Here is a 17,922-nt window from a genome sequence, read left to right as displayed (position 1 = left end):
TCCTGAGGCTTCCTCAGTTTCTTCAGGCAAAAATTAAGAGTTAAATTAGACCTATTAGAAAGGTCATGTTTCTGTTTAACTCTGGATCGATGATTCTATGAGTGCAGAGGCTACAGAAACAGCTATCATTAGCTATTCCAACAGCAGTATAATTTTCGTCTTTTGATTTAAAGTTATGGGCTTTGTAACAGAGATAATGCTTTTCTCTTCCTACGGGTGTTTATTACTGACTTGACAAATGACCTATTTCTCTCTATGTGTGTATTGTTATTTTTTTCATAATAAGCCAGATAAAAGAACATAAGCTCTTTGAGGGCAGTTACCATTTTGTTTTTGTCAAATTCCCATTCCTTGTTGTTTGTCTCATAATAGATATTTAGTGAATGCTTATGAATTGATCGAATAGTCCTACTTTGCAAACAATGGCTGATACATGGCGGAGTTAAGTACAGATTGAGGGAGAGATGCCAGTTTTTACCTTTCTTTTGCCTGTTCTTGATAAATTTGATAAATAGTTGAATTTAATTCTATAGAATGACAATTGGAGTTGACTGTGATCTATCACTATCAGAGAACATGGAATCTTATGTCTCCTTCTAATGAAGTTCCAGGTGATTCTCATAAGGAAAAACCTTTTGTAATCCATGTACTAGCAAATTATACTTCCCATTTTCCAACAGCTGAAAAGCCTTAAAGATACCAGATCTTCAGAATTTGAACATCTCCATTCTAACTAAAGCAATTCAGTTAGGGAGGCAGAGCCATTTATAAACAATAATCACAGGTATCAAGCAGAGAATGAACTGGATATATGTACAATTTAAAAGGAACTAAAGTTATGCATTATGTAGTTATACATTTAAGTCATTAGGTAATATTGTCAACAGAAGGATCTTTGAAAGACATAGATAAATATTTCTCCTGCCTTTTCTTTTTTTTCTCATATAGCCTGAAAAGAAGTGGTAAAAGTATTATAAGTTAATCAGTATCATTAACCTTTTCTTCTTAAGTAATCTGAGAGAATATTATAGGATTTTATATTTATGTGGAGACATAAAAAGTCTTTTTTCAACTAATCCTGAAGTCATTTCCTATGAGTTTTGAATTACTCTGTGTGTGTGTGTGTGTGTGTGTGTGTGTGCGCGCGCGCATGCACACATGCATAGTTTTGTGGAATTTTAAGTCAAATATTAATCTGGAAAAAATGATGTGCTATGAAAATCATCAAAATGCTTAGAAGTTGGTAAATGTATAATTTAGCAATCTTTACTATTAATATGATCCTGCAAGAAGACTTTTCCCATAAGCATGCTTCAAGAGTATAATTCTTCGTAATGACCAAGAGAAGAAATTGCTGATTTTTGTCTTCTTATTTCTTTTAGGTTGATTTGGCCTTTTCCTTAACAGAGCTTTCCATTAAACAGAAAGTCAAGGAACCTAGTGCAGAAGAGGAAAGGAGAAAATGGGAAGAAGGACGAGTAGATTACATGGGAAAAGACGCTTTTGCCCGTATTCAGGAAAAATTGGATAGATTTTTACAGTAGTCCTGTCAGTTGTATCTGTATTCTAATGGAAATGCCATTGTCATCTTGCTCATGCTTCTGTGAAATGACAAATAGTCTCTTCTAGCCCTTAGTAATGGGTAAGGCCTTTTAAACAATGTGCCTCTATTTATTTTCAGCCAACTTCAGTGCCTAATACAAGTAGTACAGAAAATTCAAGTCTGACTTGAAATGCCTAGCTGATCCAAGATAAATAACTTTGTTTTCATTTTTGAATCTGTACCTCACTTAATCTTGCCAGCAAAATTATGGACATAAACATAGACTTTATTAAATGTATGTGTTATAACAAGAAGGATATCTAAAATGTAGATCTATTCAGGTACAAAAATATAGATGCTTAGTGTAGTTGAAAATCATATATCAGCCTCACTGTTCTCATTTCTCTAAAAATACTAAAAGGTGAAATTGGTGATCTGGGAAAGATGGAAGATAAATGGACCCATTTCTTTAAGGCAAAGTTAAATTTCAGTAACTTACCTTTTTGATTTTACTTTCAGTCTTAAGTTTTAATGGTCCTTTTTGATGTCTTTGCTAGGAACTCTGATTTTGGACATACCATATAGAGAAATGTTCACCTGACTGATAAATGAGCCTCTTTCGTCTTATATAAAGAAACTGCCATAATGTTTCTGAAGAAGTCATAGTTTATTTCAGTTTTTCAGGCACTAGTTCATTGCTGCAATATCTGAAATCTCCTTTGCTTGAAGACAAGTAAATTTTCAGTTTCTGTTGAAGTGACTCTATATCCCCCTGCCCTTATCAATATCTAAGACTCACTACCTCAGTTTTAACTAACTTATTTAGCCATGGTGCTCTACAAACTCTTTAAATAGATTCAAAGGAATTCTCAGTTTTATGAGACTGGGCTGCTCAATTTCATGAGAAGCTCTCAAAAGATCCTGTATTTTAGGAACCTGCAATGGATGTTTTTACATTTCATATGACCACTGTTAACTGACCAGGCACATTCGTCATAATTGAAAAAGCAATTCATCCTATTGAAGAGAGAAGGTAAATTCATTTTTGAAGTTTTTTAGTGGCTTGCTTATTATAAACCTACTGAAAAATTAATGACTAATTTGTAATATATTTTAGAGGAGCTGGGATATCTACCAATGGTATTATCATTGAATGTGGTGTTTTAATTGAATGAATGTTTGAAAACATTTAAAATCTCCCTGAGGATGTTTGTTTCTGGGCCAGAGAGATCCAGTTGAATTCTTTTAAATGGCTCTTTTCTGTTAGGGCATCAGTCTATCCAGGAAAGTAGGATTTAGAAACTTCATTTGTGTTTATGACTGATGATTTAATAGTCCTTGCTAGTAGCATATGCTTATTGATTAGTGAAAGACTTTTAAAAATAATGTAGAAAGTGCTTGAGTTGTGAGTCAAATATAGAACTGGTGATGTCATATTATTGGAAGTCTATAACACTAATTGTTGGAGAAAGGAATGCAAATACTGTTTCATAATATTTGAATAGAGGATAATAACAGGTCTAAAGTGAAGAAATGAGGTGTGACATAAAATATGGAGATAAGTGAACTAGCTTTGTTCTCAGCTTCTTTTGTTTTGGGGAATGTATGTCAACAGAGACAACTAAACTGTCCTCTGGTACATGTTAAACTGTGCAGGTCTTGCTCTCTATTAGCATTAGAATTTTTTCATCTCATTTAAACTGTTCCCTTTTAAAGGCTGTATAATCATCTAGTTTGTGTTTTGCATGTGTGTTCTGGGAACACAGAGTGATGTTTTATGTTCAGAGGGAAGTAACTTTACTTAATATTTCCAAATTCTCTAAATAAAAAAAAGCAAATACATATTACATGGATTTTTCATAACTGCTTTTAGAAATAAAGTATCCAAGTTTATTTTCCAAATAACACCTATCTGAGAAAGCTGACAGCTTTCTACTGATGTTTCTCAAATGCATATGTTTACACATACTTTTGGAAGACTCCTTATAGATATAAGAAAATTCAGAAGTTCCCTGATATGAAAATCAATTGTTCTGGTATTGAGGACAATACGTATTCCACAGAACTTGTGATGTAAGGAAATATGTTAAATGTAGGTTCTGCATGGACACAAAAGTGATTCAGCAGATCCTTATTGGAACTATATTTTCTCCAAAGAAGTAAGATGTCATGATGCCATTCCACAATTATTTGTGAGGTCATCTGTCCTTACTGCTTCTTTGATCCAGCATGCTGAGTTTGCTTGCTACATCCTATTCCTTTCCTGTCTTTTCCCAGTGGGACAGGAGAGAGGAAAAGTAGATAAGGAAGTATCAAGGAGGAGGTCATGCCATCTAATTATCTTGGCTCTCCTTTCTTCTCTCATTCTTTTTTACCTTAAGCGCTGGTTAATTCTCTAGGCATTTTCTTGTGTTACTTGCCTAAGATGTTGCAGTCCACTCCAATGAACATTTATTAATTGCCTGGTATCTGCCAACCACTCAAGATTCGAAGACAAATTAAAACACAGTTCCTGCCTTCAAGGGATTTACTTTCTATAGGGGGCTAAGTTGTATACATGATCATTTGAGGGAATGGAGTGCTAGCTAACAAGGTGGTAGAGTTTTCCTAAGAAAAGTTTCTTTCCAAGAATGTTTTCCCATAAGAGGTGGTAGAATTTGAGTTGAGCCTCCAGTGAAATGAGATATTATTTTAAGAGGTTACAGAGGTAAGAAAGCTGTTTATTTCATACATTGGGGCTTGTGAAGAAAGGCATGGAGGCCAGGGATGGAATGCCAAGTTTGTGAGAGAGATAGTAACCTGGTTTGGCTAAACATAGAACATGAGAAGAGTCACGTGAAATGAGTCTGGAAAGGTAGACCAGATTGTCAAGTCTTTAAAATATCCATCTGGAGAGTTTGTCTTTTATCCTAAAGGCCACAGAGCCCTACTGATATTCTTGAACAGGGGGAAGATAAAACTAATTTTTAAATAAAACTTTAAAGTGTGAAAAGCACTTTTATGTTTATTATCTCATTTGCTCAGATTTGTGCTTTAGGGAGATTCTTGTGGCAACCTCATGGAGAATAGATTGGAGGAGAGAAAGGCTTAAAGGAAGGAATCTAAACATAAGCTATTATCTAGATGAGTGGAGTTCGAGTACCTAAACTAGAGCGATGGTCATGTGAGTATAATGAAGGGGACAGTTATAAAAAGTTTTGGAGAGTTGGAATCCACAAGCCTTGGCAACTGATTACATATGGGTATATTTGTATGAAAAAGAAAAAAAGAGACAGACAGAGACAGAGAGACAGAAAGACAGAAAGACTGAGAGAGAACAGTTTGAGATGATTTTGAAATTGCAAATCTGTATGGCCCTTAGCATGATGCTGCTCTCAACAAGGCAGCTACTGATCCATGGTTAGAGCACCATGGTTAGACTCAGATCAGGAGTACCTGAGTATGAAACCAGCCTCAGGCACTTCCTAAGCTATGTAACCCTGGGAAAGTCACTTAACCTCTATATGCCTAGGATACAGCTAGATGACTCAGTGATCTGAAGTCAGGAAAACTCGAATTCAAATGAGACCTTAGACATTTCCTAGCTGTGTGATCCTGGGAAGGTCATTTAACCTCTGATTCCCTGACAAAAAAAAACCCACTAGAGAAGGAAACGGAGGCCAATTCTGTATCCTTTCCAAGAAAACCCCATGAATAACTTTGGCCTCTGAGGTCATAAAGGGTTGAAGATGACTGAATGATTAAACAGCAGTAAGCTTTCAAGAAAAATAAGAAGACTTGTAGAAGGGAAAAAGAGAAAATGGTTATATCTTGTTTTGATAATCATTGGCTGAGAGATTAATATTGGGTAAATATCTTAGTTTCTGGCTCATTTAAAAGAAAGATCTCCTTGTCCACCTGAAATCCTTAGTGTTATTATGGACATAGGCCCAGGGTGTATGGAATGTCCAGGAGGACTAGCACTTCTGGTGTGATGGCTTGCCACAGCCCTTTTCAGGTGGGGTGAACCAGGTTGAGGATAACCAACCAGATTCAAACCCATTAGGGGAATACCTACCTCAAGGATGTGAGAGAAGGGGAAGCGGAGAACAATTCATTCCAAAGGCCACAAAGCACTGTGGTGTGCATAGAGCCTGGTCAGACATCCAAGATACTGAGATCATCCATTGCATCCTGGGTCATTTCCAGTCATCCTGACTTTTTGTCTTGCCAGTGGAATTTAGCGATTCTCTGAAAGAAAGTGAATCTGACAATTTTGTCCAACTCTGCTTCATTTCATTCCAATTCATGAACAAGTCAAGAGATCACCCTGTGTGTCATTGGTCCTCTTTAAAATGAAAGACAAACATCAATTCAGGCCTGCATTCAACTTGCAGATAAGTTGATTGGGGAAAATACATACATATACATAATATTTATATATGTGTATATATAAATATCTGTGGACACTCATGTGTAATCCTGGACCTACAGCACATGTATGGGTTTCTTGGGTGTGAATCTATTTCTTTTTTAAAGAAAAAAAGAGCCCAACAGTCCTTATATCAATGCAGGTCAAGTACCCCATGCAGCTGGTTTGGAGCTACACACACACACACACACACACACACATCAGTGTATACATACGCACATAAAATAGGATAGTATATGATGATAGGTGGCAAATGAATTAGAGAATGAGTTCTAACCAGTTCTGAGGAGACTTATTTTTATGAAGTTTGGGCTTGAAATATGGATAGACTCCATATAGGTAGAAGATGGATAGCACTTCAAGCTAGGAGAGCCTGCACATATGGTAGCAATAATACAATGTCATTTTTAAAAAATAGTGAACAGGAAGGCAAGATTGAAGCAAGGGATTTATGTAGGGCTGTAGTGAGAAGTAGAAAGGGTCTTAAGGCTAGATTGTAGAGATCCTTGAATTGTACATAAAAGAGTGTAGAGATAATGCACCAGGCTAGGAGTTCTCAATTTGACAGAACTTACTATCTGTTTAATTCATTTGCTACCTATCATTGTATATTAGAGGGTGTGTGTGTGTGTGTGTGTGTGTGTGTGTGTGTGTAGCACAAAAAAAGCGGCATGGGCTACTATCTCCTTGACCTACATGGATCTCAGGAATCAGTTTTAAGCCAGAAGAGTGTTAAAGAGTTCAATGATTGGGGTTAAATGACTTGCCCAGGGGTCATACACTTAGGAAGTATCTCAGAACCACATTTGAACCCAGGACCTCCCAACTCTTGGCTTGGCTCTCAATCCACTGAGTCAACCAGCTGCCTCAGGACTGAATTTTTGAAGTGTCCACTTTAAGGGCTTGGAAGATAGAAGAAGAGGTAGCAAAGGTTCCCTTCTTTAACTGTTGACTTCATTGTATATCATTCCTTTTAGCTATATTCTCCTCAACTTCCATTTGTGTTGGCAAATGGTGTCTCTAGAGGGTAGTTGCTACATATGAGGGTCTAGGAGTTCTAATACTCTTGCTCATTTATGCTTACTGAATTGTTCCCTATTATTAATCTGAATCAATTGAGCTACGTTGGGCTTTAGAAAGGGAATTTCCTAAGAAGAATAGAAAGAGGGGCAACAGGATGGTTCAGGTGATAGAGAGAGCCAGACCTGGAGATGGGAAGTTCTGGGATCAACTCTGGCACTCACTTCTTAACTGTGTGATCCTGGGTATAGTCTCTTAACTCCAATTTCTTAGACCATTTCACTTTTCTGCCTTGGAACCAATACTTAGTATGAATTTGAAGGCAGAAGCTAAGGGTTTAAAAAAAAGGTAGTATAGCAAGAACAAATGTTACTCAATAATCCCTCCGAATGACAGGTACACTCCCCTCACACACAAAAAGTCCCTGAGAATAGTGGGCTCAAAATTAATGTACAATGGTGGTGAGGTACATAGGTCAAAAATGTGCATAGCAAAGGAATACTTTATAAGACCTAGAAATTGGAATCTTTTTATACTATGGTATAAAGTTAATCAAGATTTTCCTCTTAGTTGTAGCTTTTATGAGCTTCAAGGATTGATGCTTTTCTGGAGTCCATAGCCAACATTTACCTTTCTCAGGCAGGGTAACATTCCCTGAAACTGTTGCTAGCTGGGGTGACTTTATAGTAAATGCTCTTATCCACTACTGCTCTGGCAGCTACTTTGGTACTTTCCCTTTGCCCCCTTTCTGGTTGGGTTCTAGGGAAGGAGAAAATGCCAGTTAATTCTGAATATGCAATCTGTCCAGACCTTACAATACCCATAAAATCTATTGCTGGGAATGCTCATCTCAAGATTGACGTACCATTAGCTGACTCCTACAGCTATTGCCTCAGGATCCAGTGAACTTCACATCTCTGGAACTCAGCAGGTTACTTAGACACATCTGCACCAAAGAAAAGAGTAAATACAGAAGAAATAGGGACTTTTTGTGTATGGACACATAATAGCCAGGTAAGAGATCAATTAGCTTTCTTTCTCCTGATCCTCACACAACAACTCTGTGAAGTAAACGTCATTATTATTTTCAATTTGGAGTTGAAGAAACTATGGAAAATAGAAGTGACTTGCCTAGGGCCACACACTAGTAAGTGTCTGGATCCAAATTTGAACTCAGGTCTTCCTGATTCAAGGTCTAGCACTCTATCTACTGTGTTACCAACCTGACTTCCTAAGCCATCTAAGTGTTCTTTCTTCTCTTTAGCCAATTAGAAAATTTTCCATCATTATTCAGTATCAACTCCTTAGTCACACATGACTGGAAACATTTCCAAATTTCCAAATGTTGGAAATATCTGAATATGTTTTATATAACCCACAAAAAGGGCAAATTCTTGAAAATAGGTCCCTCGGTGGTCAGTCTTTCCCTTATTCCTCTATCCCTCCACTCCCCATTATATTTGCATTCCACATTGCATTCTTCTGAGAAATTATATCTGGTTGTAACATCTATTGAAGACTCTGATCTTATTTTTAAAATTGTAGCATGAAATTTTAAAATAATATGCTGAAAAAATAAATTTCAAAATGCTATTCTTCTCTAGGTTCTAATTTATACAAAAACAATATCAGCAATTTGGGAGAACTTATAATTGACTCATACTATAAGTTTACTGTATTATTTTATTACTTGTGCAAACTCCTAACATCAATTGGAACATGATAAAAGATGTTTTAAAGACTAGTTGAAGGTGAGTTCACTAAGGTCAGAGTATCCTATAATACTAGATGTCCCCAAGAGATCTTTTAGATGTTTTCATAGCCTGAATCTGAGATGACAAGATTCAGAGAATTTTAGTTCTTTATCATTTCTAAGAATTTAAGAACAATTACATTTACAGAAATATTTAAAAATGTTTGGGGATCTCTCACCATTGCCAAAAAATGTAGGAAGCTTCTTTATAATGTGAGTTATTAAGTATTTTTGGTCTCTTTATCTGGGAACTTAAACTCTTATATTTTGAAATAAAAGAGACCTCTGGACTGTACAAATATAAAACAAACTTTTTTGTGGGTCTCACAGTTATTAAAGTTGCTTTTAGAAAAATGGAGGAAAATGTATTAGTTCTACTGAACCTACCTGGCCCTTTTCAAATTTGTCTGAAGTCGATTGGCCTACACATGATTTCCATGTCCCCAGGGATATTATGAGGTTTGAAAAGAAACTCTTCATCCCAGTTCAATCCAGCTTCTTTCTAGTTTTGTTAAATAGTGGCTCTGGGATGATTTAAAAAGGATATAGGTTAGTAACCCAGGGTTTTGATCAGAGTTAAAATGAATTTAATCCCATAACTCAGATGCAAGTTTAGACTAAGAAGCCTCAAGAATTAGCCAGAGGAAAGACATTAAAAAGATGGAAAATGTAAAACCAAGGACTTCTGATAGTTTTTGTTGACTGCTTGGCTTGGTGGATGCTGTAGTCTTAAAACTTTAGCCAAAAGAATTGGTCCTTTTTTTCCTGCCAAGAGGAAGGTATATAGCTACTAAAATAAGTAGAAGTTCCAAAGAAACTACATCTAGAGATTGAGAGCATCTTAGTGGAAATGTCTAGTAGAAAGCAATCTGATGGAAAGAACAAAACAGCCTAGGACTAAAGATTAACAGATGAAAACAGCTCATCTGATCATATGGGAAGGTAAGCAAACAAACAACACAGATTTTCTCCTGAATAAGAGGAAAAATCAATAAATAACTTCACATTCAAAAGTACTACAATAAAACCATTTTTAATACTTTTCTGGGAACTGGGAAATAAGATAGTAAAGTAATATTACAAATAACAGGGGTGTGTAAATGGAAGAAAGTAAATTAACCAAGAAATTGCTTCTCTATAGCAATGACAATGGAATTTTCTTGCCTGGAGCAAATCGATCTGGAGGGACTGACAAGACTGGAGTGGAAGAGAATACCAATATCAACACAAATGCAGTGGTCATGCATATCTCATCCCTCTCATGGGTCACCCCACATGATGATGAAAGTGGGGGAGAAGATAAGCCTGAGAAAGTGTACCATAGTAATGAGATCCTGGGAGGCATTGCTTGAATAGTCAAAACTCTCTTGGTAAGGTTGTAGACAGAGCAGTTAAACTGGGTTAGAAGGGGAAGACGATCGATGATATTAGTGTCCTGGAACAAAGCCAAATGCTGGTGCTGAGTAGGGCTGAATTTAGACACCCTAGCTGTGGGACCCTGGGCAAGGCATTTAACTGCTATCTGCCTCAATTTCTTCAACCATGAAATGGGGATAATAAGAGCACTAACTTTCCATGGTTGTTGTGAGAATCAAATGAAATATCTGTCAAGTGATTAACACAGTGCCTATTACATATCAATACTTACTAAATGCTTGTTCCTTCCCCCAACTGGCTCAAAATCTATGCTGGTGTTTTGAATTGTCCCATCTAACTATGTTCCCTGGACACGTTTCCTGTGCCCATGCCCCTATTCCTGATAAATCTTTCCTAACCATGAGTGGTCCCTAAGCACATGCAACCTCACATACTTTTCTCCATTATGGGATTTTCTGAGGGCATTTCTGCTGAGCTGCTTTTGTGGATCTTCAATTGCCATGTGGTTTGGTCTCTGCTCCTATCAAATAGTCTTCTGTTAAATGGTAAATGCCATGCAGACTGTCCCCAGAAAGGAGGCAGAGGACAAAGCTCTTTGAGTCATAATTCCAGGGACTGATATTAAGAGAAAGAAAATGAAAACTAGCAGAATGCCTAAGGCTCAGAGTATGTCTTCTGAATACAATCCTTCCCCCTTTTGCTCTGTGAGATCTCTTTATGCTATTACCTCAGTTATGCTATGAAATTTCTTTGAACTCCCATTACCTCTCTTGGTCACCTTTAAATTGTCCTACTTCAAAAATTTGCAAAAGAGCTGGACGTGAGGAATCTTGTCAGCTCCTATGATGCCAGCAGTAGCCATGCAAATCAATGTGTGAGCCAGACTGAAAAGGGTCAGATGAGGCAGGATCCAAGCCATTAAGCATCTTGTCTTGATCTTTTCGCTTGGCTGGTTTTGTACTCCTTTGAGACATTCAATAGATACCTGGAAAAGAAATGTATTAACCTTTGATCTGAGGCAAGCTGCTGATTTTCCAGGACTGAGTTCAGAGCGCAGGTTCCTTCTTCATGGCACTGAAAAACTGACTCATAGCATTGCTGCACTCTTATGCATGCTTAAAAAAAAAAGGCTCATTTTTTATTTTTTAGAATTTAGAATTTTCCATTCTAAAGAAATTTTTACTTCATGCAGCATAAAAAAAGAACTGTAGAATTGTACTCTCATTTTCATATTCTGCCTTCAGTGTGTAAATCTTAAGGAGGGGCCTTTAATGTCAGCTGTCTGCTGACCATTACCCATGCCAAGTCAAGTCACCGAACGTTGATTAAGTGCCTACTGTGTGCCACACTTGCTAAGTGCTGGGAATACAAAGCCAGGCAAAAAAAAAACACATAAAAATGAACAGAAAACTAAAATCAAAACTAAAAACCCAAAACAGGTCTTACTATACATGGGAAACTACATGCAAATAGCTACGTCCAAGTAAAGCTATGGAAAAGATAAAGTTGAAATAATTTCAGAGGAAGGATATTAAGTAGAAAGAGGAATAATAAAAGGTTTTTGTAAAAGGCCGAATTTTAGCTGAGACTTGAAGGAAGTCAGGGAAGCCAGTAGGCAGAGATGAGGTTGAAAGTTTTAATCTTCCCTGAATAGAATAAAAGGAATTATTAATAACAATAATAATATCCCTTCACATTTATACAGTTCTTGTGGTTCTTTGTCATTTAAGATGTTAAGTATTAATTGTGTCAGAATTAATTTCTTATCAGGATCCAAGCAGTCAAACATCCAGTCGTGTTATTTTTTGCTTGGCTGCATTTATATTCCTTGGAGACATTCAACAGATACCTGTAATAGAAATGTATTCATCTTTAGTCTGAGGCAAGCTACTGATTTTTCAGGAATTAGTTCAAAGTACATGCTCCTTCTTCCTCAAATTGAATAGTCTACTACATAGCATTGTGGAAATCTCATCCATCCTTCTTCCTTTTAAAACTGATGAAGTTTTAAGAAAAGGGGCAGCTAGGAGGTGGCTCAGTGAATAGAGTAGATAGAGAGCTAGACCTGGAGACAGGAAGTCCTGGGTTCAAATCTGACCTCAGATGCTTTCTAGATGTGTGACCAAGTGCAAGTCACTTAATCCTCATTGCCTTGCCACTCTTCTGCCTTGGAACCAATACTTATGAAGATTCTAAGACAGAATGTAAGGGTTAAAAAAATAAAACTGATGTATTGCTTTTGACTCTGCTACTCTCCTTCGTTCCTTTATTACAATGATCAGACCACTGTGTAGCGTTGCTGAACTCTTACTCAATCATAAAAAAACAAACAAACAGAAAAAAGTTCAAGGGTTTCCATGAAAAGGTAATTTTACTTTATCCAGCATAAAGAAAGAATGTAGAGTTATGCTCTCATTTTTTCCAAGAACATAGCCTACCCTTGATATCAGCTGTCTGCCTAACCCATGCCAAGTCAAGTCAAAAGGCATCAATTAAGTGCCTATAGTGTATCAAATTGTGCCAACTTCTGGGAATACAAAAACAGGCAAAACAAATAAAGTGAATAAACAGAAAACAAAAACTTAAAACAAACAAACAAAAACCCCCAGCTAAACAGTTCTTGCTCTACATAGGAAACCACATGCCAATAGGTATGTACAAGTAAGAGGAGAAAATTTCAGAGGAAAGGTACTAAGTTGGAAGCCCAAGAAATGATTCTTGTAGTATGCTGAACTTTAGTTGACACTTGAAGGAAGCCAGGGAAACCTGTAGGCAGAGATAAGCATGAGAGTTCTAGGCATGGAGAATAGCCAGTGCCAATGCCTGGAGTAGGATGTGGCCTTCTGAGAGGAAGCAATAAACTGCCCTGCCCCTTTCTATGCAGGAAATGAATTATAACAGAATTTTCAAGGAGTAACTTTATGGTAAAATGATACAATGGGAAGCTTTATAAAAAATATGAGAACAACATTAAAGCTACATTAATATTAAGAGGTGGAATAAATACCAGGAAATATTAAATTCTTTTGTTGTTTTCTTTCTTCTTGTTTGTTTAAACACAAAAATAATCATTTTCGTACACAGAGAACCCAAAAAGTCAGTTATATATGAGACTGTTAGTTTCTATTTCCTACCAATTTTAAAAGTATTTAATAAATTCTACATTATTTTCAAATCAGTTCCGCTATTCCATTTATCCATTTATTCTTTCTAAACTTCCCTTTTTCTTTTTTGTACATTTTTGGGGAAAAAAGAACTTTCAATGGCTGTTTCTGTCTCTCTTTCTCTCTGGCATCATTATTGCTATCTATCCCACCCCCATTAACTGAAAAGAACTCAGGTCAGTTAGGGAAGATGTGCAAAGGGTGAGCCAGCCTTGTGGCTGTGTCTTTTCTTTCTCTGACCTGCTTTTCTATTTAATAAATAATTAAAATTAACACATCCCCCAGAGAATTTTAATCTTAACATATGTGTGTATATATTAATATATATGTATAGATAGGTGTGTATATATATATATATATACATAAATATGAAATTTGATCCTCACAACAATCTTCTGAGTTCCCTGTTCACCTCTATCTCCGTTCACTGTCACTGCTTGGCCAGAAAAGACCTGAGAGCTTCATAGATCCATAACTTATAGCCAGATTTTTTCTAAATCTTCTTGATTGGACAGACTTGACCTCAGTCTGGGTCAGAGACCAGTCTTTTGGACACCAGGAGTCACATGGGACACGAGGCAAGTGCATGGAGACATGGGGGAGCCAGGAGGCTTCTGACATCTTCCCATGCAGATTAGCCTCAGGCCTTGCAAAATGTGGGGGGTGAAACTAAAATGGATTTTAAAATTCAAACTGAAATTTTCCTTTTAAAAAGGAAAGAGGGTTACAGATTTCTGTTACATTCTCATACATATACACACATATCTACACACATACACGATATATATAATATATAACATACTGTATATAGAGAATGTATGTGATAGGTAAATAATCACTATTAAATAAATAATAATGTAATAAACAATAAGCTATTCATATATTTATTTTAAAAAATAATAAATTACATGTGTAATTCATTGTTTTTATAATATTTTACATAGAATTTTATGTATTATGTGTGTTTATATGTGTGGGAGAAGGGGAGGGGACAGAGGAGATTAGACCAGACTCATGAATTCATCAGTATATTTTTAATTACTTGTAAGTACCTACTCTGTACAAAACTATATGTTTATGCATATGTGGGTATGTGTATACACATAGTCTCCTGCCCCTTCCCCATGTACACAATAATCATCATTAAGTCCCCTATCAAACAATATGAGTGGGGAAATCTATCAAAAGTAAACAAACAACAAAGGAACAACTAATAGTATCAAACAATAAGAGGGGAAAATGCTATCCAAAGTAAACAAAAACAACACAGGAACTCCAAAATAATTTCTCTTCATTCAGAAGTCTTAATGCAGTTTTAAGCTGTCAAAGCTTCATATCGTAGTAACACTTTTGGGATGCCTTGTTTATTTAGATAGTTTATATCATAGCATCATCATAAAACTAGAAAGGACATTAATTCACTCCATTTTATAAACAAAGCAAACTAAGGCCCAAAGAAAAGAAGGTTTAAAGGTCACGTTGTGGGAAGACTAGCTTTGGGATCCCAGATTTTATAACTTCTCGTTGTTTTCCCAAAAGATACATTGATAAACTGTTAGTTTAGTCAAAGGCATGATCAAGCCTCATCTTCTCCATAAGCAAATATTCACTTCCTTTAATAGTTCCTTATTTTCTTATACACTCATTTTTAAAAACTCTCCAGACTGCTTCTTTGATACATCCCACCTTTCCTGAAAAACATCGTTCATTTTAATCTAATTTCCCCCCATTCTTCTGTACTTTCAAATGTCAAATTTCTTCTAGCTTAGAGGAGTCAAACATATAGCACAAGAGATGTTTATAGATCATAATATTCTTGAGTGTAGCTGAACCAGATTAAAATGTACTGCTTGTTTGATTTTTATTGTGTAGATACATTAGTAACAAAACACATTAATAATAAAAGAAACACATAAACGTGGTTTTCTAAGTCATTTTACAACCAACAGAGACTGTATGTATGGTTTAATGTTCATTTCTCTTGAAATTTGACATCTTTGCTTTAGCTCATTTGAAAGAAGACAGTATGAGGTTTTGTTATTATTTTTACCTTTTTATTTATTTTTGAAGTAACTTTTAAAAGAAATATTCTTATTGTAACCCAAGAACATTGAATGGTCAAAGCTATTGCATTGGCAATAAGCCTTGTTATTGCTGATATTTGATTCTACCTTCAGGAATGCATGGAAAGTTATTCTAATGAAGATGTTTTCTGTATCCTTGAAAACTGAAACTATTATCATTTCTGATATGTTCCTTCAGAATGACAGTAAGTGTAATCTTAAAAATGAATTATGCTAGTGTAAATAGCTTTTGCAAATAACCATTTTGTATTGTAAATAGTTTTTGCCAGTAGCCATCTTGTGCCAACTGTAGTGAGAGGGGATTCAGATTTAAGAATGCCCAAAGCTGGCATGAGACAGTGGAAGACCATTAGAGCACCCCTATAAATAGAAGATCACCCCAAGGCAAAGGGACTCAGTTGTGAGTTAGGTGGGCGGAAAAGGGTGGAAGGGGAAAAGCTCTCCAGTCAAATCCAGAAGCTGCACCACAGACTTGTATTAGCTGTCTCACTTTAGAGATCTGCTACTTAGGTCAACAGTTTAATCCTACAATCTGAATAATATTTGATCATCATCAACTACAATATTCATCAAAACCATCAAGAAAGTCATCTTTGAAGATCAACAGCTATTTATATCTTGCCAAGTTTAGTTTTTATCATCTAGCAGCTGAATTAGGCCAAAGGTTGCTAAGCCAGTGTGGCAGAATTCCATTCAAAGGCTTTTCCCCAAGGGGAATTGCCTAGCTGTTATCAATTAGTTTTTAGTTTAGCTTAATCCTTTTAACGTCTATCAGCCATTATTCCTTGATCCTCATACTTTCAAGATATTCCTGTTACCTTTAAATTAAAATAGTTACCTGTTGCTGAGATCTGCTTGTAGTCTAGTTCATCCTCTCCAAGAAGTTTCTTACTGTCTAGCTTAACAGTTGGAATTGATTCCCTGGCTCGGGGATTTCTCAGGGTTATCATCAACTCTTATCTGATATTAACTCCTAATCAGTTCAAGATCATCTGTATCAATTTGCAGTCAGATCAATATCAATATTCCATCAAGAATATACTAATATATATTTATATATGTATACACACACACACACACACACACACACACACACACACAAGGAAACAGGGGTTTTTGCCTGTTTACAGTTGAGAATTCTAACAGTGTCAGCCTTCTGAACCTCCCCAGAGGGAAATGCTGTCTAGCTGCTGAACAGAGAGCAGCCTGGTAAATATTATCCTAACACTAGGAATATTATATTTTTATATCTGTGCTTGGTTGGTAGTCAGAACACTGCATTTTTGCAAGCCATGAAAAGTGAATCAGGCTTAGGCTAAGAGATAATCCAGTGTCCACTTCCCATTATGCCAAAATTCAATGCCCAAGTCTCATTACACGGGGAGAAAAAATAGGAGCTGTTTGATGAATAAAGTAAGGGCTAAAGTTATACAGTTTATAGACAATTGAGAAACCTGAATTAGAGATTGTATAATTAGAATTTACTCCCCAGGACTCTCTTTTCCAGCATCCCATTTGTGTATTTACACTAACATACTAACGTAGGAAAGATATAAGTTTTGTATAGCTCTGCCCTTTCTCTCTCTTTTCCTGGGAACATGTTTTGTGAGGGTTGGGGGAGAGCCAGGCAAGAGAAGTTTACTCATGTGGTCATTCTTAAGTTTTGTACTATGTTCTTTTTTTTCCTTCTACTTCAAGTGATTACTAACAAATCTTATAAAATAATACTTGGAGTTATGGGATATTAATTTAAATGTAACATTTTTGGCGACCAAAGGTCTGGAGTTTAGGACCCTTGCTTCTCTCTAAGTTGGTAGAGCAAATTTTTTTAAGAGACAAAAAGACAAATTAGTTTTAAAAGCCTCCTCCTGCCACTGCTGCTCCTCCTCCTCCCTCTACTGCTTCTGCTGCTGCCACCATTGCCTCCCACATTTAAGTAGATACTGCTTCATAGGTCCTTGCCAAGCTTGTTGCTGCTGCTGCTGCTTCTCTTGAGCATTCTGGCTGGGGGTCCTTGCTAGCGTTATAAGTGGATTAAGCTTAGTAAGTAATAAACTGGTTGTAATGGGGATTATAGGCTAGAGGTAATAGGGAAATTAAGGCAGAGGTAAGGTCGTAATAGGGATGAGGCAGGTAAGGTACTAAAGGTAGTGTGAATAGAGGATAAGGCACTGTGGATAGGGTTTGTGGATCCCTAAGGCAGTAAAGTGGATAAGGAAGGTACAATGGTGAAGGTGGTAATTTGAGGTAGTAGGAGAAGTAAGGGAATGACTGAGTTTAGGGAATATAAACACAGAGGTATAAAGAGTTGCAAGGGAGAGGATGAGATATTTTGGGCAGGCAGCTACAGCCTGGGAGACACAGGTTTGAGTCAGAGACACTAAAGGGAAACAGACTGAGCCCTTCGAGTAAGAAGGGCACTTCTACAGACAAAGGTTAGAGCCAGCCAAGAATGGCTTGAAACTGACTAGAGGGCTTTCTAGTCAGTTTCTCAGGTTCACAAAGGAAGAGTTCAGAGGAAGTATTGAGATTACACTTCCTCCAAAATGGACACCTCCAATTCCCTTCAG

The 17,922-nt window shown here is 36.6% G+C and overlaps 1 protein-coding gene across 1 annotated transcript in view; it reads left to right on the top strand.

Moving 5' to 3' along the window:
* GYG2 (glycogenin 2) overlaps nt 1–2,302 on the top strand; it is a 47,866-nt gene extending 45,564 nt beyond the window's left edge. The window contains exon 7 of the mRNA XM_044669281.1: nt 1,383–2,302. Within this exon, the coding sequence (XP_044525216.1) occupies nt 1,383–1,544 (162 nt within the window). The 3' untranslated portion in view covers nt 1,545–2,302. The remainder of the gene's footprint in view (nt 1–1,382) is intronic.
* The last annotated feature ends 15,620 nt before the right edge of the window (nt 2,303–17,922 follow it).

Source organism: Gracilinanus agilis, chromosome 3 (assembly GCF_016433145.1).
Source record: "Gracilinanus agilis isolate LMUSP501 chromosome 3, AgileGrace, whole genome shotgun sequence".
Taxonomy (NCBI): Eukaryota; Metazoa; Chordata; class Mammalia; order Didelphimorphia; family Didelphidae; genus Gracilinanus; species Gracilinanus agilis.
Note: the sequence above shows the minus strand (reverse complement) of the source record. Positions and strands in the feature narration are given on the sequence as shown.